General features: G+C 45.2%; 1 protein-coding gene across 1 annotated transcript; it reads left to right on the forward strand.

The window, feature by feature from the left end:
- The first annotated feature begins 12836 nt into the window (after nt 1–12836).
- LOC123111968 (probable cinnamyl alcohol dehydrogenase 8D) lies at nt 12837–14672 on the forward strand. The gene is made up of 4 exons (XM_044532849.1): nt 12837–13138; nt 13238–13351; nt 13445–13958; nt 14070–14672. The coding sequence occupies exons 1-4, from the start codon at nt 13059–13061 to the stop codon at nt 14430–14432; spliced, it is 1071 nt and encodes a 356-aa protein (XP_044388784.1). The 5' UTR covers nt 12837–13058; the 3' UTR covers nt 14433–14672.
- The last annotated feature ends 10399 nt before the right edge of the window (nt 14673–25071 follow it).

Raw genomic sequence — 25071 nt, forward strand, 5'->3', positions numbered from 1 at the left:
GAAGCCTCTGTAGCCACCAAAAACCTCTCTGGAGCCCGTTTCGGCACCCTGCCGGAGGGGGAATCCCTCACCGGTGGCCATCTTCATCATCCCGGCGCTCTCCATGACGAGGAGGGAGTAGTTCACCCTTGGGGCTGAGGGTATGTACCAATAGCTATGTGTTTGATCTCTCTCTCTCTCTCTCTCTCTCTCTCTGGCACGATCTTGATGTATCGCGACCTTTGCTATTATATTTGGATCTTATGATGTTTCTCCCCCTCTACGCTCTTGTAATGGATTGAGTTTTCCCTTTGAAGTTATCTTATCGGATTGAATCTTTAAGGATTTGAGAACACTTGATGTATGTCTTGCCGTGCTTATCTATGGTGACAATGGGATATTCACATGATCCACTTGATGTATGTTTTGGTGATCAACTTGCGGGTTCACCTTGTGAACTTATGCATAGGGGTTGGCACACGTTTTCATCTTGACTCTCCGGTAGAAACTTTGGGGCACACTTTGAAGTACTTTGTGTTGGTTGAATAGATGAATCTGAGATTGTGTGATGCATATCGTATAATTATGCCCACAGATACTTGAGGTGACAATGGAGTATCTAGGTGACATTAGGGTTTTGGTTGATTTGTGTCTTAAGGTGTTATTCTAGTATGAACTCTATGATAGATTGAACGGAAAGAATAGCTTCATGTTATTTTACTACGGACTCTTGAATAGATAGAATAGAAAGGATAACTTTGATGTGGTTTCGTACCCTACCATAATCTCTTCGTTTGTTCTCCACTATTAGTGACTTTGGAGTGACTCTTTGTTGCATGTTGAGGGATAGTTATATGATCCAATTATGTTATTATTGTTGAGAGAACTTGCAGTAGTGAAAGTATGAACCCTATGCCTTGTTTCCTATCAAATGAGAGAAAAAGAGAGAAGGGACAATGCTACTATCTCTTTTCCACACTTGTGCTTCAAAATAGCACCATGATCTTCATGACAGAGAGTCTCTTGTGTTGTCACTTTCATATACTAGTGGGAATTTTTCATTATAGAACGTGGCCTGTATATTCCAATGATGGGCTTCCTCAAAATGCCCTAGGTCTTTGTGAGCAAGCAAGTTGGACGCACACCCACTTAGTTTCTTTTGTTTAGCTTTCATACATTTATAGCTCTAGTGCATCCGTTGCATGGCAATCCCTACTCACTCACATTGATATCTATTGATGGGCATCTCCATAGCCTGTTGATATGCCTAGTTGATGTGAAACTATCTTCACCCTTTTTTTGGTCCTCACAACCACCACCTTACCACCATAGTGCTATGTCCATGGCTTGAGCTCATGTATTGCGTAAGAGTTGAAAAAGCTGAAGCGTGTTAAAAAGTATGAACCAATTGCTTGGCTGAAACTGGGGTTGTGCATGATGGGAGTATTTTGTGTAATGAAAATAAAGCATGGCCTAACTATATGATCTTGTAGGGATAAGCTTTCTTTGGCTATGCTATTTTGATAATACATGATTATTTGTTAGTATTCTTCGAGTATTATTATTTTTTATGTTTTATAAGCTTTTATCTTGAATCATTTGGATCTGAACAATCATGCAACAATAAAGAAAATTACATTGAGAATTATGCTAGGTAGCATTCCACATCAAAAATTCTATTTTTATCATTTACCTACTCGAGGACGAGCAGGAATTAAGCTTGGGGATGCTTGATACATCTCCAACGTATCTATACTTTTTTATTGCTCCATGCTATTATATTACCCGTTTTGGATGTTTATGGGCTTTACTTTACACTTTTATATTATTTTTGGGACTAACCTATTAACCGGAGGCCCGACCCATATTGCTATTTTCTTGCCTATTTCAGTGTTTCGAAGAAAAGGAATATCAAACGGAGTCCAAACGGAATGAAATCTTTGGGAAACTTATTTTTGGAACAGAAGCAATCCAGGGAACTTGGAGTGCAAGCCAGGGAAGCTTCGAGGAGGCCACGAGATAGGGGGGCGCGCCCTCCACCCTCGTGGGCCCCTCATGGCTCCCCCGACCAACTTATTTCACCTATATATTCCCATACACCCTAAAACCATCGAAGAACAAGATAGATCGGGAGTTCCGCCGCCGCAAGCTTCTATAGCCACCAAAAATCTCTCGGGAGCCTGTTCCGGCACCCTGGCGGAGGGGGAATCCCTCACTGGTGGCCATCTTCATCATCCCGGTGCTCTCCATGATGGGGAGGGAGTAGTTCACCCTCGGGCTGAGGGTATGTACCAGTAGCCATGTGTTTGATCTCTCTCTCTCTCTCTCGTGTTCTCTCTATGGCAATATCTTGATGTATCGCGAGCTTTGCTATTATAGTTGGATCTTATGATGTTTCTCCCCCTCTATTCTCTTGTAATGGATTGAGTTTTCCCTTTGAAGTTATCTTATCGGATTGAGTCTTTAAGGATTTGAGAACACTTGATGTATGTCTTGCCGTGCTTATCTGTGGTGACAATGGGATATTCACGTGATCCACTTGATGTATGTTTTGGTGATCAACTTGCGGGTTCACCTTGTGAACTTATGCATAGGGGTTGGCACACGTTTTCGTCTTGACTCTCCGGTAGAAACTTTGGGGCACTCTTTGAAGTACTTCGTGTTGGTTGAATAGATGAATCTGAGATTGTGTGATGCATATTGTATAATCATGCCCACGGATACTTGAGGTGACAATGGAGTATCTAGGTGACATTAGGGTTTTGGTTGATTTGTGTCTTAAGGTGTTATTCTAGTATGAACTCTATGATAGATTGAACGGAAAGAATAGCTTCATGTTATTTTACTACAGACTCTTGAATAGATAGGACAGAAAGGATAACTTTGAGGTGGTTTCGTACCCTACCATAATCTCTTCGTTTGTTCTCCGCTATTACTGAATTTGGAGTGACTCTTTGTTGCATGTTGAGGGATAGTTATATGATCCAATTATGTTATTATTGTTGAGAGAACTTGCACTAGTGAAAGTATGAACCCTATGCCTTGTTTCCTACCATTGCAATACCGTTTACGCTCACTTTTATCATTAGTTACCTTGATGTTTTTATATTTTCAGATTACAAAAACCTACCATCCATATTGCACATTTATCACCATCTCTTCGCCGAACTAGTGCACCTATACAATTTGCCATTGTATTGGGTGTGTTGGGGACACAAGAGACTCTTTGTTATTTGGTTGCAGGGTTGCTCGAGAGAGAGCATCTTCATCCTACGCCTCGCACGGATTGATAAATCTTAGGTCATCCACTTGAGGGAAATTTGCTATTGTCCTACAAACCTCTGCACTTGGAGGCCCAACAACGTCTACAAGAAGAAGGTTGTGTAGTAGACATTAATAAGCTCTTTTCTGGCGCAATTGTCGGGGAGGTGAGTGCTTGAAGGTATATCTTTAGATCTTGCAATTGAATCTTTTTGTTTCTTGTTTTATCACTAGTTTAGTCTATAAAAGAAAATTACAAAAAATGGATTTGAGTTTGTCTCATACGCTTCATCTTTTTAATATCTTTCGTGAGAATGATGAAAAGGAAAATTGTGCTCAAGTTCTAGATGAATAAGTCTATAGAATGTTTGATGCTAAATCTTTGAATGATGAGCATGATTGAAATGTTGCTAGTATGAACTCCTTGAATATCCATAGTATTAATGATAATTGCACTAGTCATGATGAAAATATCTCCTATAAGCATGTCAATTTTTGTGGAGAGCATTGGGTTTGCATGGACACACCAAATAGAGAAGATAGATATTGCAAGAGGCATAAGCATTTAGAAACTAAATTGTTGCAAGAAATGCTAGATGTGTGTGCTGAAAGATTCAATATTTTTCGCGCTCCTCGTGAACTTTGCAATGAACGTGGTCATTTAAATCTCCAATGCAAACTGTTTCATGATCAAATCATGTCCAAAAATTGTGATAACTTGATTACCCTTGAGCATCATAAAGAGCTTAGTCTTCTTTTGGGGTATGAAGAAATCAAAGGTATAACTGAGGGTATTCCAAAATCTAATCTTGATAGATTTCTTGATTTTGATCTAGAGGATATTTATATGTATTGTGCAGTGAATTGCATTGAAAATATTTATATTGCCAATTACATAAAGAAAAGAAATCAAATAGAAGATGAAGATAATACTAATGAAAGGGAAGAGACTTCCCATTATCCTCCTATTATTTCTTGTGATGAATCAGGTAACAAGGAGGAGCCTTCTATTCAACCAATCTCATCAACAAGGAGCTCAAGGAAGAAGGTTGAACCCACACATAATGTGAAAAAGAAAAGGAAAAGAAGGAGCAACAAAGGTAGAAAGGTATCTCTCCCAAATGATGTTGCTCCTACTACTTATTGTGATGATGATAATTGCTATACTATTGGTGCTATCCATACTATTAATGATGAGAGTGATTATGCTTATGATATGAAAAGGCCCAAGCTTGGGGAAGCTATGTTTTATGAGGATGACATATTTGAGAATATATTTGCTGCAATTAATGTTTGTCCCAAGCTTTGGGATGCTATGTTTAATGAAGATGATATTTTTAGCCTCCCAAGTTTTGATATGCAAAGTTGTTATGAAGATAGCATGCCTCTTACCTATGATGATTATATTGTTGAAAGTGGGTTTGGAAGAGTGTCAACTTTAGGAAGTAATGATCCCACTATTTTGGAGTATATTGAATCTTATTGTGATGAATATGAAAGTGGATTTGGAAGAGTGTCAACTTTATTTAGTGATGATTCCACTATCTTGGAAGATGTTTCAATCAATTATGATGAGAACAAAGTTACTACTTATGATGATATTGTAATGAAACTTATGCTATAAGAAGTAGTAATTATTATATTTATAAAACTTGTCATGATTATTATTACCCTTTTTCTGAACATTACTCTTTTAATGTGGAAACAATTTTTAGTGTTCGAGTCTCTTATGATACTCCCACTATTTCAGATGAAAAGAATCTTGCTTATGTGGAGAGTAGTAAATTTTCTATGCAAGTAGATCATGAAAAGGATGCTTTAGGTGCTGGTTATATTTTTTAATTCATTCATGGTGCTACTGAAAATTATTATGAGGGAGGAACATATGCTTGTAGGAATTGCAATAATATCAAGTTTCCTCTCTATGTGCTTAAAATCTTGAAGCTATGCTTGTTTTGCCTTCCCATGCTAGTTGATTGTTGTTCCCATAAGTTGTTTGATCACAAAATCCCTATGCATAGGAAGTGGGTTAGACTTAAATGAGCTAGTCATATGCTTCATGATGCTCCCGTTATGTTTCAATTCTTATCTTTTATGTGAGCATCATTGTCATCATCATGCCTAGCTAGAAAGGCATTAAAGAAAAGCGCTTGTTGGGAGACAACACAATATTTACCTTTACTGTTTTTGTGTCTTCACATGATTATGCTACTGTATTAATCATGTTTTATAGGTTTTGTTTCAATAAAGTGCCAAGTAAGACCTTTAGGATAGCTTACGGTGATAGTTGTGTTGATCCTGCTGAAAATCAGAAACTTTTGCACCCAGTAAATTAGTTTTGATAATTCACATAAACGTGCTTCTGATCTGATTCTTTCTTCCTGCATTGGTACACCAATTTCTTAGGACTTCCTAATTTGGTAGGATTTTTGTAGTTCCATAAGTATACGTTTGATACAGATTACTACAGACTGTTCTGTTTTTGACAAATTCTGTTTTCTATGTGTTGTTTGCTTATTTTGATGAATCTATGAGTAGTATCAGAGGGTATAAACCATAGAGAAGTTGGAATACAGTAGATATTACACCAATATGAATTTAGGATGAGTTCACAGCAGTACCTAAGTGGTGATTTATTTTCTTATACTAACGGAGCTTACGAGTTTTCTGTTAAGTTTTGTGTTGTGAGGTTTTCAAGTTTTGGGTAAAGATTCAATGGACTAGGGAATAAGGAGTGGCAAGAGCCTAAGCTTGGGGATGCCCATGTCACCCCAAGATATTCAAGAATAGCCAAAAGCCTAAGCTTGGGGATGCCTCGGAAGGCATCCCCTCTTTCGTCTTCGTTTATCGGTAACTTTACTTGGAGCTATATTTTTATTCGCCACATGATATGTGTTTTGCTTGAAGCATCTTGTATGATATTAGTATTTTTTTTAGTTTTTCACAATCATCCTTTCTGTACATACCTTTTGGGAGAAGCCCACTTGATTAGAATTTATTAGATTACTCTATATGCTTCACTTATATCTTTTGAGCTAGATAGTTTTTGCTCTAGTACTTCACTTATATCTTTTAGAGCACGGCGGTGGCTTAATTTTGAAGAAATTGTTGACCTCTCATGCTTCACTTATATTATTTTGAGAGTCTTTTAGAACAGCACGGTATTTGCTATGGTTATAAATTTGGTCCTAGAATGATGAGCATCCAAGTTGGGTATAATAAACACTATCATAGAAAGTGCATTAAACACTAGGATCAATTTGATGCTTGATAATTGTTTTGAGATATAAAGGTGGTAATATTAGAGTCATGCTAGTGGGTAATTATGAAATTGAGAAATGCTTGTGTTGAAGTTGGCAAGTCCCGTAGCATGCACGTATGGTAAAAGTTGTGTGATAAATTTGTTGCATGAGGTGCTCTTTTAATTGTCTTCCTTATGAGTGGAGGTCGGGATCGCGCGATGGTTAACTCCTACCAACCCTTCCCCTAGGAGCATGCGCAGTAGTACTTTGCTTCGAGGACAAGTAGACTTTTGCAATAAGTATATGAGTTCTTTATGACTAATGTGAGTCCATGGATATACGCACACTCACCCTTCCACTTTGCTAGCCTCTATTGTGCCGCGCAACTTTCGCCGGTATCATGCACCCATTATTTACCTCCTCAAAACAGCCACCATACCTGCCTATTATGGCATTTCCATAGCTATTCCGAGATATATTGCCATGCAACTTTCCACCGTTCCGTTATTATGACACGCTCCATCATTGTCATATTGCTCTTTGCATGATCATGTAGTTGACATCGTATTTGTGGCAAGGCCACCATCATAATTTGCATACATGTCATTCTTGATTAATTGCATATCCCTGTACACCACCAGAGGCATTCATATAGAGTCATATTTTGTTCTAAGTGTTGAGTTGTAATTCTCGAGTTGTAAATTAATAAAAGTGTGATGATTTTCATTATTAGAGCATTGTCCCAAGTGAGGAAAGGATGATGAAGACTATGATTCCCCCACAAGTCGGGATGAGACTTTGGACTTAAAAAGAGAAAAAAAGAGGCCAAAGAGCCCACCAAATAAAAAAAAGAGAAAGGCCAAATAAAAAAATAAAGAAAATGAGAGAAAAATAGAGAAGGGACAATGCTACTATCTCTTTTCCACACTTGTGCTTCCAAATAGCACCATGATCTTCATGATAGAGAGTCTCTTGTGTTGTCACTTTCATGGATCCGGGTTTCAGATCCCAGTTGTAGGAAATTGGATTGGTATAGGAGCCCAACTCAGAACAAGGTTGACGAGGAGAGACCGATCACTTGAGGGAACGATCGAGGAGACCGATCTCCCTTTCAGGAAAGCTACTAGTGAGAATTTTTCATTGTAGAACTTGGCTTGTATATTCCAATGATGGGCTTCCTCAAAATGCCCTAGGTCTTCGTGGGCAAGCAAGTTGGATGCACACGCACTTAGTTTCTTTTGTTGAGCTTTCATACATTTATAGCTCTAGTGCATCCGTTGCATGGCAATCCCTACTCACTCACATTGATATATATTGATGGGCATCTCCATAGCCCATTGATATGCCTAGTTTATGTGAGACTATCTTCTCCCTTTTTTGTCCTCACAACCACCACCTTACCACCAGAGTGCTATGTCCATGGCTTGCACTCATGTATTGCGTAAGAGTTGAAAAAGATGAAGCGTGTTAAAAAGTATGAACCAATTGCTTGGCTGAAACCGGGGCTATGCATGATGGGAGTATTTTGTGTAATGAAAATAAAGCATGGCCTAACTATATGATTTTGTAGGGATAAGCTTTCTTTGGCTATGCTATTTTGATAAGACATGATTATTTGTTAGTATGCTTCGAGTATTATTATTTTTTATGTTTTATAAGCTTTTATCTTGAATCATTTGGATCTGAACAATCATGCAACAATAAAGAAAATTACATTGAGAACTATGCTAGCTAGCATTCCACATCAAAAAAATCTGTTTTTATCATTTACCTACTCGAGGACGAACATGAATTAAGCTTGGGGATGCTTGATACGTCTCCAACGTATCTATAATTTTTGATTGTTCCATGTTATTATATTACCCGTCTTGGATGTTTATGGGCTTTACTTTACACTTTTATATTATTTTTGGGACTAACCTATTAACCGGAGGCCCAGCGCATATTGCTGTTTTCTTGCCTATTTCAGTGTTTCGAAGAAAAGGAATATCAAACGGAGTCCGAACGGAATGAAACCTTCGGGAAACTTATTTTTGGACTAAAGCAATCCAGAGAACTTGGAGTGCAAGCCAGGGAAGCTTCGACGAGGCCACGAGATAGGGGGGCACGCCCAACCCCCTGGGCGCGCCCTCCACCCTCGTGGGCCCCTCGTGGCTCCCTCGACCGACTTCTTTCACCTATATATTCCCATATACCCTAAAACCATCAAAGAACAAGATAGATCGGGAGTTCCGCCGCCGCAAGCCTCTGTAGCCACCAAAAACCTCTCGGGAGCTTGTTCCGGCACCCTGCTGGAGGGGGAATCCCTCACCGGTGGCCTTCTTCATCATCCCGGCGCTCTCCATGACAGGGAGGGAGTAGTTCACCCTCGGGACTGAGGGTATGTACCAGTAGCTATGTGTTTGATCTCAATCTCTCTCGTGTTCTCTCTATGGCACGATCTTGATGTATCACGAGCTTTGCTATCATAGTTGGATCTTATGATGTTTCTCCCCCTCTACTCTCTTGTAATGGATTGAGTTTTCCCTTTGAAGTTATCTTATCGGATTCAGTCTTTAAGGATTTGAGAACACTTGATGTATGTCTTGCCGTGCTTATCTATGGTGACAATGGGATATTCACATGATCCACTTGATGTATGTTTTGGTGATCAACTTGCGGGTTCACCTTGTTAACTTATGCATAGGGGTTGGCACACGTTTTTGTCTTGACTCTCCGGTAGAAACTTTGGGGCACTCTTTGAAGTACTTTGTGTTGGTTGAATAGATGAATCTAAGATTGTGTGATGCATATCATATAATCATGCCCACGGATACTTGAGGTGACAATGGAGTATCTAGGTGACAATAGGGTTTTGGTTGATTTGTGTCTTAAGGTGTTATTCTAGTATGAACTCTATGATAGATTGAACGGAAAGAATAGCTTCATGTTATTTTACCATGGACTCTTGAATAGATAGAACAGAAAGGATAACTTTGAGGTGGTTTCATACCCTACCATAATCTCTTTGTTTGTTCTCCGCTATTAGTGACTTTGGAGTGACTCTTTGTTGCATGTTGAGGGATAGTTATATGATTCAATTATGTTATTATTGTTGAGAGAACTTGCACTAGTGAAAGTATGAACCCTATGCCTTGTTTCCTACCATTGCAATACCGTTTACGATCACTTTTATCATTAGTTACCTTGCCGTTTTTATATTTTCAGATTACAAAAAACCTATATTACCATCCATATTGCACTTGTATCACCATCTCTTCGCCGAACTAGTGCACCTATACAATTTGCCATTGTATTGGGTGTGTTGGGGACACAAGAGACTCTTTGTTATTTGGTTGCAGGGTTGCTCGAGAGAGAGCATCTTCATCCTACGCCTCACACGCATTGATAAACCTTAGGTCATCCACTTGAGGGAAATTTGCTACTGTCCTACAAACCTCTACACTTGGAGGCCCAACAACGTCTACAAGAAGAAGGTTGTGTTGTAGACATCAATTATGTTTCCGGTTAATACAATTCTAGCATGAATAATAAACATTTATCATGATATGAGGAAATAAATAATAACTTTATTATTGCCTCTAGGGCATATTTCCTTCAAAGCTCACCTTGCCGGAAACGACGTCGCGGCATTAGCAATCGGTGTGGTTGTCGACATGCTCTAGGGTCAGCTTGGGAATGTACTGGGTGTCAGAATTGTGCACCAGGGTGCATAGATGAGATGAAAAAAAGAAATGGCTCGAGGAGCCTTGATTCTCACCAGAATCAATGGCACACGACAGCGACATTGGAGGCAATGGCGACCTCAATTCGCTGCGCCCTAGGGGAATCCAGCGAGGTTTTGGGGGGATATGGAAGAGGGCGACCATGGCTATATAAAGGGGTAAGCACGATGGATGTTGAGGCTCTGGTTTGGGATCATGCGACGACCTCAAGTCTTAGGATATGCCATATGCATCGAACTCGAGACTACAAGATGATGGACAACTTGTCGGGGGATGAACCCTGGGCAGGCAACGGAACCCGGATCCTTTTCAAATACATCGGGGCTGGCATCGCCCCTCAATCCGGCTCGTCCTTGGCCAGGTTCCTCAACCCGGCCAAGCCCCTCAGCCTGGACGAGCCTGTTGGCACGTGCCGGACGACCCCGCCAAGACCACGACCTCCTCAACCCAGCCGTGGGTCAGCTCCCGTCCCATCTGGGGCGTACGACGGATCAAGTCCCTATAAGGGAGATGAGCATGGCTAAAGTGGCCCACCAACTCCACTGACCAGGGCGAGCGTGGCAACAGTGCCCCACCTACCCCGCCGACCAAGGTCGGCATGGCAACAGTGGAATCCAGTTCCACTGACGCAAAGCCGATGGCGACCAGGCGACGCACCACTGTAGCCGAGCCGGCTCAACCACTCCACGAGGCACGACTAGATGGGCACCAGTGCCCCCCAGCGCACGGGGCCTGCGCCCGGAGAATCCGGCACTCCCTAGTACCCGGCGGGTCCCAGCGCCGGCTTCTCAGACGCTGACATCCCGGCCCCATGGCCTTATAACTTTACCATTGTAACCTTGGGGGGTTGACCTATAAAACCCCCAGGAGCCCTCCACGTACACAGGCGAGCACTTGGCTGGACAACCGCTAGCAGCACACCCATGCACACTCAAACACACAAGGAGAAGGAGCAGCCTACGCATTGGCCTGCCATCCTTCCTCCCCCAAACAGCTCCATGAGCAACTCTGTACTATTACACGCTCCATTGGTAAACCACTCTCGGCGGGACTAGGGGTATTATCTCACCGGAGAGCCCCGAACCTGGGTATGTCTTGCGTCCCTCGCTCGCTCATGAAGACCTCGCCTCTGGAGCCCACCGGTGCCCTCAAGCATGTCCCTCTTTTTAGCCATCCTTTGGCATCTGCCGTGCGCCCACCACTACATAACCCGTTGTGTCTCGAATAGTTCAAGTCCAACTCGGAGTTCCCAACTTCAACAGTCCAGCTACATCTATTAGGGCACTCTAGCCGATCCCCTAAATTTTAGAGTAAACGGCGGCGTAAACTTTAGAGGAGCACATTTGCTCCTCTAAGAAATGTTGTTTCTAGGCAAAACCCCAAACTTAACGAAGTAATAAATTCGAAAGGCATATTAACACAAATTTCTTGTGAATTAGGTTCAAACTAGTACATAAAACATACTTAAACCACATTCGGTGCAAATTCTAAATATTTTACATAAATTTAAACTAAATTCACAATTCTAGCTAGAAATTTAAACCTAGTCTGATTCTTCCACGAGCTCCTTCCACTCCCTTTTGCGCAAACCTCTGATCATTGGCGGGGTCGTCGCTATCGTCGTCGCATGAAGAGGAAATGGTGTCGCGTGGATCCGTCGGCCGAGTGCTACGGATGGGCGGCAGGGAGCAGCGGCGTTCGGATTGAACCATTGTCGTCGGCGTGTAGGTGGTGGAGTGTGACGCGGGAGGGGATTGGGTGGCATGGGTTGCGATTTGCGGTGAGGCGAGTGGGGACAGGAGATGGTTTACTTGGTGACTCGGAGGGCGAGTAATTTTACCCCTCGGCGGCCGCTCGGAGTAAAATATTTTCTCACCTAAAGGTTTTAGGGGATCGACTAGGTCTGATTTAGAGGAGTAAGTCGTTTTTTTTACTTCTCTAATTGGTTTTAGGGGATCTGTTGAAGATGCCCTTAGGTTGTTGACATCTCCCTGTCCACTGACCTGTTAGTGTGGCCATCCGCTGTTAGAAATATTAGTCTTCAGACAACCCCCACCACACTAACACTTCCCATCCTCTACGACTAGGGACATTAGAGTACCATACAACTCGGAGCACCTCAAACGAATCATGCATTTATTAATACGATTCAAGAAAAAAGGTTCAGAGCGACTGTATATAGTAATAAGATCACGGATAGATAGGATTATAGTACAATCAAGTCGACCGATAGGTACTCTACTTCACAAGCTCAACTGATCATGTGGCAAGATTCCGAATCATCCCTGTTTAGGTAACGAGTTGCAGTAACAATCAGTTGGAGTACCAATAAATTTAGATATTCTTTCTCTTCTCATGAATCGGGTTGTTAGCTAAAAGTTGTGGTAGGTAGGGTTCGTCTTCGCTGGATCGTCCGTTATCACGAGACATGTCGAATCATTCGCCGGCCGACGATCATTTCTTTTTCTTTTGAAATGCCAGCCAACGATCATTGACCCCACATCGAATGGACCGCTTAATAATTGATGAGTAGGTCCCTCCAAAAAAAAGGTGTGTAGGTTTACAGTTGAGCAGCACGAGCCCCCCTTCCCGGTGGCTGCGGCGAAGGTAGGGTTGGGACTTGGACTTGGGAGTAAACTATGTGAGCATGTGTTTCCCATTTGATACCGCACCACTGTAGCTGGAGTACATAGTAGCTGACGTCCATGCCCTACACACGTAGCGTCTGACGTCCAATCCAACTCGTCAGCTTGCCTATTTATCCCCAACCTCGCGGCTTGGTAGTAATATCCGGATTTTAGAGCAGGAAATCGAAGTGCTAGGACCGAAGAAGCAGAGCAAGCGGTCATCAATGGCGAAAGGCATGCCTGCTATCGGTTGGGCGGCGAGGGACACGTCCGGTGTCCTCTCCCCCTACAGCTTCTCACGAAGGTCGTCTTCCTCTATCCAGTATTCCAGTCAAGTCCCTATAATGCACCTCTGCTTCTTGCGCCGATCTGACGAATCCCCCTACGTGATGCATGATAGCAGGGCTCTGAAGGACGACGATGTCACGATCAAAGTGCTCTTCTGCGGGATCTGCCACACCGACCTCCACATCGCCAAGAACGAGTGGGGCAACGCCCTCTACCCCGTCGTCCCCGGGTGGGTGAACCTTACCAAGCATCATCCGACGATTTGCCTCCTCCAAATTTCTAGTAGTACAAACTAATGATGGATTCATGTCATGCGGCGCAGGCATGAGATTGTTGGCGTCGTCACCGAGGTTGGCCCCGGCGTCAAGAACTTCAAGGCCGGGGACGCGGTGGGCGTGGGCTACTTCGTCGACTCCTGCCGCTCCTGCGTGAGCTGCGGCAGCGGGCACGAGAACCACTGCCCCACGCTCGTGCTCACCTCCAACGCCGTGGACTACGACGGCGCCACCACCCAGGGCGGCTTCTCCAACGTCCTCGTCGTCGACCAGGGCTACGTCGTCCGCGTCCCGGAGGGCCTTCCCCTGGACGGGGCGGCGCCGCTGCTCTGCGCCGGCGTCACGGTGTACAGCCCCATGATGGAGTTCGGCCTCAACGCGCCGGGGAAGCACCTGGGCGTGGTCGGCCTCGGGGGCCTCGGCCACATGGCCGTCAAGTTCGGCAAGGCGTTCGGGATGACCGTCACCGTGATCAGCTCGTCGCCGAGGAAGCGGGAGGAGGCCGTCGAGCGGCTCGGCGCCGACGCGTTCTTGGTCAGCCAGGACCCCGAGCAAATGAAGGTTACGTCTTGTTTCAGTTGCTTCCTTCCATTAACTGACCCTTCGTGCGTGTGACACGTGATTCTTGGCACGGGACGAGAGCCATTGACGCGCCTACGTTTTCGGGTGCAGGCGGCGGCCGGCACGATGGACGGCATCATCGACACGGTGTCGGCGGGGCACCCGATCGTGCCGCTTCTGGAGCTGCTAAAGCCGAGGGGGCAGCTGGTGGTGGTGGGCGCGCCCAGCACGCCGCTGGAGCTTCCTGCCTACGCCATCATCGGTGGCGGCAAGCGCGTGGCCGGGAACCTCGTGGGCAGCATCGGCAGCTGCCAGGCGATGCTGGACTTCGCGGGGAAGCACGGCATCACCGCCGACGTCGAGGTCGTCAAGATGGACTACGTTAATACGGCGGTCGAGCGGCTGGAGAGGAACGACGTGAGATACCGCTTCGTCATCGACGTCGCCGGCAGCCAGCTGGGCGCCGCCGCTTAGTGCTTCCGAACACACCATACGCGTGTCGTTTGGTTACCTACAAGCTTCCAGCGACGTGAAGTCGTGATTTGTTGTTTATTTCCACAAATGGGTTGGTGCGTGCACTTCCAGAATTGCTTTTGAAATAATAGGTGCCATCTTTAGAGAATCTTCTGTTGCATTTCAGAGATGTAAAACAAGGTGTTATATAATTTACTTCATGAAAAGTGCATTTTTACAATAAAAAAGAGACAACTCCAACAGATGATGTACATTGACGATGTAAAAGTTAAACTTCAGTAGATAAAGCAAATTGAAGATGTATAACCGGCCGAGGGCCGAGCGGTTGCTCTACAGCCGACAGCCGCAGCTGAACATGAAAAAGAATTTGAATATTTTCAAAATTTTACAACCAAAAGTACATCATATCAATAAAGTTTGAAATCCTACAACCAAAAGTGCATCATCTCAAACAAAGTTCTTGGTCCAACAAATTAAAATGCACACAAGCATAACACTGGACATATCACTCAATGCTCGTCCTCTCCGTTCTAATTAGTCACATTGTGGATGGTGGCTTCATCATCATCAATGGCTTTTTTATTGACGTTTTCATGCGTTGACGTCTCAGTGCCGTGACCTCCACCGGAAGCACCTTCATTGCTACCTCCCGTGTCGTTCATGTTTGCATCAAAGCCACTTTCCATGCCACTCATGTTGTCGCCGAAGCCACCACCCATGTCGCTCATGTTGCCACCCAAGCCACCTCACATGCCGCTTATGTTGCCACCAAAGTCACCTCTCATGCCACTCATGTTGCTGTCGAAGCCACCTCCCATGCCGCCCACGTTGCCTTCAAAGCCATCGGCCATGCCACCGAAGCCACCATCCATGTTGCCACCAAATGCACCTTTCATGGCACCTCCCATCATGTTCATGTAGCCGCCCGTTCCACCGTTTTTGGCACCTCCCATTTCTCCTCCCATTCCACTCATGGCACCTCCCATTCCTCCCCCCATTTCATCTATGACTTCTCTCATCATACTTCTCATAAGCATTTGCTTCTTCATGATCATTTCATCGCGACAAAGCTCGACATACGCCTTTGCTTTGGGAACAAGGCTAGTTGTGTCCATGAACATAAACTTGAGTGACTTTTCCTCAATCATCTTGAGCTCTTCGGCCGCCGCCTTCCTCTCCTCTAGCACAACCTTTCTCTCCTCGACCGTCGCCAACCTCTCCTTGGCCACCGCCCTCTCCTCCATCGCTCGACTTCTCCCCTCTCATCCATTTCTTTTAACTCCAACATTTCTTTTCTTCGACATACTTTTTCATCGCAATGATAATGGTGTCATATCCTTCTTTAAGATCATTGTCTCTGGCCCTGGATCTCTTCACTTTTTTACATCCATCCGCACTATATGATTTAGTCGCTGAGAGAGGAGTGGGGATCCTTCTCTCCTCACCATTGCCATCTTCATCATCCTTCACCACCACACTTTTCTTCTTTGAAGCATCATAAATTTCTCTAGTTTTCCACTTCTCCTCATCCTTGAGCTCTTTGTAGCATTGAGGGAAAGTGAAAGCTTTTCCTTTCTTCTTCCTCTTCTCTCCCTTGTTGTTCCTCTCGAAATAATCCTTGCGCAATCATTTTCTACAAGGAAACAACCAAGATGTCATCATCAAATTAGGGAACATTTCAATATTTGCGCAATGTAGAGAAAACACACACAAGTAGCAAAGGACTACCAAGTCACTATCACCACAACCACTCGGGTTCATAGGACCAACATTTTCCAAGCATCCGGGCCACTTTTGGCATTCGTCGTTGATGGTGCCCAGCATTGATGAATAGAGTCCCTTGATCGAAAGTGGTGCTAGTGTTGTTGTAAGTGCATCTAGTGCCCCTTAGTGATTTTGGTTATTGAAGACTTATAGGTTAAGGGACTAATATGTTTGTGAGTGTACACAGGCTCTATAAGTCGATGAGGAGTTTGATATTTACGATGATAGTCGACCCCTAAAAATGTATGTCTTCAGCTGAAGACTTTGGTTCTCCTAAAGACTTTGAAAGTGAAGACATTGGTGTAACCTTGAAGACTTGGATATTCATGCGAGGATTACGAGGCGTGAAGACTTTTGTTTTCGTAGTTTCATTTTCTCTTTCTTGAGTCATAGGAAACACCGTACTGTTAAAGGGGGTCGAGGTAATACTAAGGAAAGTGATTTCCAAGTGATGCTCAACTCAAATCCTACACCTACCCAATCCCTTCGAGTGAAGCCATTGGAAATCTCATATCAGTTCAGTCAATTTCTTCAGTGACAGAGATGAAGATCTTCTAGTCTCTGAGGAATTTGTTCTGACTGAGGAGTTAGGAATTCACCAGTGCGGATTGCCTACACAGTGAGTGAGGGAGTCCTGGATTAAGGGGTCCTCGGACGTCCGGCCTATTGACATGGGCCGGACTGATGGGCTGTGAAGATACAAGACCGAAGACTCTCACCTGTGTCCGGATGGGACTCTCCTTGGTGTGGAAGGCAAGCTTGGCGCCCCGATACGAAGATTCCTTTTTCTGTAACCGACGTTGTACAACCCTAGTCCCCGCCGGTGTCTATATAAACCGGAGGGCTTAGTCCGTAGAGGCAATCATAATCATACATGCTAGACTTCTAGGGTTTTAGCCATTACGATCTCGTGGTAGATCAACTCTTGTAATACTCATATTCATCAAGATCAATCAAGTAGGAAGTAGGGTATTACCTCCATAGAGAGGGCCTGAACCTGGATAAACATCATGTCCCCCGCCTCCTGTTACCATCAACCTTAGACGCACAGTTCGGGACCCCCTACCCGAGATCTGTCGGTTTTGACACCGACAGTGGGGAACATGATAGCCCTGCAGAATTTGATCCTCAAATATCCAATCATTGTTGTGCTACGCGCCAGCTATCCCAAAATATCTACCCACCTAACGGTCATACCATTGAAGGGCATTTATGTCTTATCATGTCGGGCTGCTCCCTAGGCTATAAATAGCCGCCCCTACAACCACTAGCTGGTTGGCTGCTCTGAAGAAACTGACACTTGTTATTGAGAGCATCCCATCCTCCGAGGACTTTGAGCGAAAATCATCAAGTGAGGAAAAAACCAAAACCCAAACACCTACAACCCAAAGTGATTGAGCATCACTGAAGAGATTGTTCCTGTGTGGAACCGACGCTTGTTACCTTTGAGGATTGTGCATCCTCTAGACGGTTAGGCGTCATGGTCTGAGCGTCCAAGAGGAATTGTGGATCGCTGAGTGACCAAGTCTGTGAAGGTTTGGAAGTCACTTGAAGACTTACCACGAGTGATTGGGCGAGGTCTGTGTGACTTTAGCTCAAGGAGAATACAGTGAGGACTGTGTGTCCTCAGCTTTAAATACCCAGCCACTCCAACCAGACGTACAACTGTCACAACAGTTGGAACTGGTCTACCAAATCATTATCTTCATCAAGCCAACTGGTTTTATTTCCTCATCCCTTTCATTTACTCATTCATGTGTTGATGAAACTGATCATTACTGTTTGAAGACTTTGACTGAAGACTTTCTCTATTTCCTCAATCCTATTTCTTTAGTCACATAGTCTTCAGCCTGCTTATCCTGTTTTCACGCTATCTGTACTCTGTGCTTGCTTTCATTTCATCATGATGACTATGCTTTTGCTCTATTATGCTTTTACCTGAGTACTTATTCCGCTGCTAGTGTGTCGTTACTTAGGAATGTTTTCACCTAGAAATTCCTCAGTGACGAATTTGTAAAAATCGCTTATTCACCCCCCTCTAGTCGATATAACACACTTTCAATTGGTATCAGAGCAAGGTACTCCCTTGTTCTATGTGGTTTTGGTTTAACCACCTGGAGTTTTAGTTATGTTGACTGCAGGAATGATCAAGGTCTTGGCTGGGTGTCCTACCTTCGATGGGATGGACTACCCCTACTGGAAGAATAAGATGCGCATGCATCTTGAGGCAATTAATAACAATCTCTGGTATGTTGTGGAAAATGGTGTTCCCTCTGTCACTCCATCTATGAATGTTGTTGATGTGAAGAGATTCAAGCAACTCGATTCTCAAGCGAAGAATATCATATGTGGCCATCTGAGAAAGGACAGTACGACAGAGTGAGTGCTTTGGAAATAGCAAAGCTGATCTGGGACAGGCTGTCCAAGGTCAACGAAGGAGTCTCCAAACAACATGACTCCCGAGTTGATGTTCTTCGCAATCTCTTCAATGGCTTCAAAAGACTCGACAACGAAAATGTTCAGCAAACCTTCGATCGCCTCACTGACATCTCAAATGAGCTTCAAGAACTTGGTGTCACTAACATCACCGACCATGCGGTGGTGAAGAAATTGTTGAGATCACTTGATTCCTCATTCAATACCCTTGCACGGATGATTCAAGAACGAGGAGATTACAAGTCACTAGATCCTGCTGATATCCTCGAGAGGCTAAATACTCATGAATTCCAGCTTGCTGAGAAGAGAGACCTCTATGGGCCGAGCTATGGAAAATCACGCGCATTGAAGGCCAAGGCAATCTCTGAATCTGAAGGTGAAGATTCTGGTAGCGGCCTTAGTGATCCTGAAGAACTGAGCCAGGAGCTAGCAATGCTCCTGAAGAAATTCTAGAAGTTCTCTCGGCGTGGTTGAGGGAGTCCTGGATTAGGGGGTGTCCGGATGGCCGGACTATGACCTTTGGCCGAACTCCCGGACTATGAAGATACAATGTTGAAGACTTTGTCCCGTGTCCGGATGGGACTTTCCTTGGCGTGGAAGGCAAGCTTGGCGATACGGATATGTAGATCTCCTCCCATTGTAACCGACTCTATTTAACCCTAGCACTCTCCGGTGTCTATATAAACCGGAGGGTTTTAGTCCATAGGACGAACAACAATCATACCATAGGCAAGCTTTTAGGGTTTAGCCTCTCTGATCTCGTGGTAGATCTACTCTTGTACTACCCACATCATCAATATTAATCAAGCAGGAGTAGGGTTTTACCTCCATCGAGAGGGCCCGAACCTGGGTAAAAACATCATGTCCCTTGTCTCCTGTTACCATCCGCCTAGACGCATAGTTCGGGACCCCCTACACGAGATCCGCCGGTTTTGACACAGACATTGGTGCTTTCATTGAGAGTTCCTTTGTGTCGTCACCTTTAGGCCCGATGGCTTCTTTGATCATCAACAACGACGCGGTCCAGGGTGAGACTTTTCTCCCCGGACAGATCTTCGTATTCGGAGGCTTTGCACTGCGGGCCAATTCACTTGGCCATCTGGAGCAGATCGAAAGCTACGCCCCTGGCCATCAGGTCAGATTTGGAAGTTTGAACTACACGGCTGACATCCGCGGACACTTGATCTTCGACGGATTCGAGCCGCGGCTGAGCACGCCGCACTATCATGAGGGGCATTATCTAGCTCTACCGCCGGGCAGTGTCCAGAAGGCCGCTCAGGTGTCCGCTCCGACCCTTAGCTCGGAGCTGACTACGCCAATCGAGGACGGATGGTTGGACACCGCCTCGGGGGCTACAATTTCTACGGCGATCTGTCACGCCCAATATGCGACCCTATCCAAAAGGAACTCGAAGGTCCCACCAAGGATAGATCCGCATATTGAAACGCTTTTGCAAGGTGGATATCATTACATCAACATTACATAATAGATGGGGATACATACAAGAGGCATACAATGCCACACGAATAAAACATCACAATACATAAGGGCAACATCCGACTACGGATGAAACATAAACAGAAACTCAAACGACATCCACCCTGCTAGCCCAGGCTGCCGACCTAGAACCTATCCCCTGATCGAAGAAGCAGAAGAAGAACTCAACGCAAGCAAGCATGGCTCTCGCGTCATGATCATCACACAACCTGTACCTGCGACTATTGTTGTAGTAATCTGTGAGCCACGAGGACTCAGCAATCCCATTACCATGGGTATCAAGACTAGCAAAGCTTAAAGGGAATGGAAGGGGTAAAGTGGTGAGGCTGCAGCAGCGACTAAGCATGATATGGTGGCTAACATACGCAAATAAGAGCGAGAAGAGAGAAAAAGGAACGGTCGTGAAGCTATCAATGATCAAGAAGTGATCCTGAACTCCTACCTACGTCAAGCATAACCCAGAAACCGTGTTCACTTCCCGGACTCCACCGAGAAGAGACCATCACGGCTACACACGCGGTTGATGCGTTTTATTTCGGATCTGGTGTCAAGTTATCTACAACCGGACATTAACAAATTCCCATCTGCCCATAACCGCAGGCACGGCTTTCGAAAGATTATACCCTGCAGGGGTGTCCCAACTTAGCCCATGACAAGCTCTCGCAATCAACGAAGGAATAGACCTTCTCCCAGGAAGACCCGATCAGACTCGGAATCCCGGTTTACAAGACATTTCGACAATGGTAAAACAAGACCAGCAAAGCCACCCGATGCGCCGACAATCCTGATAGGAGGTGGACATATCTCGTTCTCAGGGCAACACCGGATGAGCAATCCGTACAACTAAAACCAGACCTCAAGTTTCCCTGAGGGGGCGCTGCAAAGGGCTCTAGTTCGGACCAACACTTAGACAAGCACTGGCCCGGGGGGGGGGCTATAATAAAGATGACCCTCGAGAGAGCGACTCCCAAGGGAAAAGTAGGTGGTGGTGAGGCAAATGGTAAAACCAATGTTGGGCCTTGCTGGAGGAGTTTTATTCAAAGCGAACTGTCGAGGGGGTCCCATAAATCACCCGACCGCGTAAGGAACGCAAAATCCGGGAACATAACACCAGTATGACGGAAACTAGGGCGGCAAGAGTGGAACAAAACACCAGGCAAAATGCCGAGCCTTCCACCCTTTACCAAATATATAGATGCATTAATAATATAAGAGATATTGTGATATCCCAACCAAAATCCTGTCCACCATGGAGAAATCTTCAACTTCACCTGCAACTAGAACGCTATAAGAGGGGCTGAGCAAAAGCGGTAACATAGCCAAACAATGGTTTGCATAGGAAAGGTGTCAAAGGTTAGAGGTTCATGGCAATTTGGGATGGCTTGATAAACAGGTGATAGGTAGCGCAGCATAGCGATAGAACGAAACAACTAGCATGGCAATGATAGTAGTGAGACCCAGGGTAGCGGTCATCTTGCCTGAAATCCAGCTAGGAAGAAGAACGAGTCCATGAAGAAGACAAGCGAACATAGTCGAACGAATCCTCTCAATCGCAACATTACCGAAACTAAGAAGCAATACCGGAAAGAAACCAACAACATGGTAAACACCCATCACATAAACATGGCATGATGCACAATTAAGTATGATGCATGTCCGGTTAATGAGTCATGGCATGGCAAAGTGCAACAAACAATACTACAAGTTAAATGGAGCTCAATATGCAACGAGTTGCATATTGACAAAACACCACAACAATTATTTAGTTTGATCTCGGTTATGTACCCAGCAATATTAAATTTTATTAGCATGGCAAGGGGGTGAAACATAATGAAACTACCTATCTAGGCAAGTTTAAATGAGGCCGGAAACAACAAACAACAATTCCGGAAAACCTCATATGCATATTTATGAATCCGGTACTGTTCTGCCCTAAACACAATTTTAATGTTGTTAAACAGCAAAACAAAGTGCACCATGTTAAACTAGGCATTTTTCCACCCCATTTACATATACAGTTTATTAAAATCCGAGCTACGGTTATTTAGTTATGAAATAAATCATTTTAACATGGCATATAAGCAAATTTAAATAAACAACAAGTTAAACATTTTAACATGGGATGAAAATGACATATTATTAATCTACACAATTTTCTGAGCATTTTACATATATAAAACATTTTAATCCGATGCACGGTTATGACGTTATTAATGCATGAAATCTAGGGGGTTTTCTGTAAAACTGATAATCACTGGAATAATAGACAAATCGCAGCGCAGGAAAAAAAACACCACGGGCCGAAACTGGCTGGGCCAACAGTGCACGGGGGCGGGGCTGCTCACGAGGCCTCATGGGCCGGTCGGTGGAGAGGCCTGGCAGGCTGGAAGGGGCGCTGGGCCTGGCTAGCTTCGGCTGGGCCTGGCGCGCTGGGCGCTGCTGGGCCGGGCCCACGCGGGCGCGGCGAACGGAGGCGTCGTCCTCCAGGAATAGATCGGTCGCGAGCCGGACCAGGGGCGGCGGCGGCCGGCGGTCAACGGCGATGGGGAGGCGCTGGGAGGCCGGAACGGGGCCGCAGGTGGCCGGATCCGGTGGAGGTCGTGGCCGGGGACCCGTTCCCGGCGACGGCGAGGCTAGCCGGCGACGGGCGGAGCATCCTCGGGCGGTGGCAGTCCCTGCGAGGAGAGAGAGAGGAGCCGGGTGAGGGAGAGAGGAGACGCAGGGAGGAAGATGGCGGGGGCGGCGACCTGGGACGGCAGAGAGGGCGGCTCCGGCGACGGCTGGAGTAGTCCGGCGAGGTGGCTTCGGCCAGAGGGCGGTGGCGAACGCTCCCGACGAGGCCGGATCGAGCTAGCGGCTCGGGACGAAGGGTAGCGGCGGCGAGCGCGGGGTCAGGCCGACCCGGGCCCAGATGGGCTTGGCGGGCCCTGCGCGGGTTTGGACGGGCCAGCGGCGGCGGGGAAGTGGGCAGGGGACGCGTGGAAGGCAGGGAGTGGGCGCGGGGGCGGCGCGGCTGACTTGGTGGCGGCGCTGGGTGGTGGCTGGCGGCGGGGGCAGCGCCAAGTGGCAGAGGAGGAGAGGGCCGGTGCGGAAATTGAGGAGGGGGAGGCTAGAGGTAGGTGGAGGAGGTTAGGCTGCCCAAAATGGACTAGGAGGTCCATATATAGCAGATTTTGGCTAGGGTTTGGGGGTTTTGCTCCGTTTCGGAGATGTTCGATCGCCATCAGACGGTCCGGAGCGGAGGGGGTAGGCAGGCCTAGGTGGGCTGTGACGAGATGGTTGGGCTGAGGGAAGAGAAGAGAATGCAGCCCGGCGATAGTTTCGAAAGCCGAAACATCCGACGAAGGTACCGACAACGGTGCCGCTATATATTTAACGGTTGGGCTATCAAATGGACTCCGAATGCGACGAAACTTGGCAGGCGGCCTGTCTACACTATAATAAGACCGCACGACAAGTTGCAACCCATTCCAAGAACATTTTTATGCCACTTATAAAATAATATTCGGAGGTGCCGCGGGCACGTGCGAGTGTGGTCGGGCTCAGAACGGACAACGGAGAGAACCGGCGGAACCCGAACGGATGCAAGTTTTATGAAAACGATGCCAATGCAATGTGAATGATGACATGAGACGAGATGCATAACCAGAACAAAATGCAAAACAACAGACAAAAACCCAACCACGGAGGAAATAAAAATCACATAGCCGGAAATGGCAAGAGTCGGAGTTACGAATATGGAAAGTTGTATCCGGGGCGTTACAACACTCCACCACTACGAGAGGATCTCGTCCCGAGATCTAGGATGGCACCGGAGGGAAAAGGAAGAGGAAGATAAGCGGTAAAACTAAGTTGCTTCTTTGACGAATGAGTGAAACCACGAACCTTGAGAGGTTGAGAAATATGAAAGAAAGAAAACAACAAAGATGAACAAGATTGCAAACAATCTGTTAGAAAAGAGGAACAAGGAACATTACGAGAACTTGAAGGTTGCGAAGACATGAATCAAGAGTTAATGGACAAGATAGAATTCGAAACCACTCCGGTTAAAACAAGATGAGAGAGGAAGAATTCGGGCAGCACTCTGGTTGACCATGGAGGGAATAGAACATGAACTTGAGAAGATGGGAAGATACTTGATGAGATCAACAACACACTGCCTCCGGAACTATTGAAAGAATGGCATAATGGGTTAGAAGGATTTCAGACAGCACTCAGGTTGGAAAGAGAGGCAAAACTTGATAAGATGAAAAAACTTGAATGAGAACACAACACTCTGGTTAAATGGATAAGCACGAAAAGAACATGATCTTCACAATTCGAGATGATGAGTGAAGAGCACAACATCACAATGCCTCCGGAACGAAATAATAGAAGTTAGATTGTTGGGATAAAGGGACAGAGAAGAAAATGACAACTTGTGCCACAAATGAGCTTGGAAAGCACCCTTCCAAGATGGTTACAACGGGGTTGTTGGAAAACCAACAACGAAAAGAATAAGCTTGTAGTGGGCTTATGGAAACATCTCAACATTTGAGGTGAAATTCTGCCACTAACGAGAAACAATTGCTTGTTTGAGATCAACGAAGAGATGAAAAACCCCTTTCACCGAGAAGGATAAGGAGAAAGCTTGGATCAATGATAAGCACCACAAATAGCAACATTCCCAATGGAAGGCTTTAGGTGAAATATAACCCAAGATAACTCCAACAAAGAGATTGATGGATTTAAAATACCTCATTCTTGATAACAATATGAATCATGAACCTTGAAGGAAATTGTCAAGAGTGACATAACACCATCTCAAAAGATAAGGTAGAAAGGATTGCACTTCGGAATGCAAGATGAAGAATGCTTGAACTCCCCAAAACAAAACATGTGTTTAGCACCATGTTTAATTTTGAGTATAGCTTGGCGGATCATCACCTCGAGAGAAATCTTG

Source organism: Triticum aestivum, chromosome 5B (genome assembly GCF_018294505.1).
Source record: "Triticum aestivum cultivar Chinese Spring chromosome 5B, IWGSC CS RefSeq v2.1, whole genome shotgun sequence".
Taxonomy (NCBI): Eukaryota; Viridiplantae; Streptophyta; class Magnoliopsida; order Poales; family Poaceae; genus Triticum; species Triticum aestivum.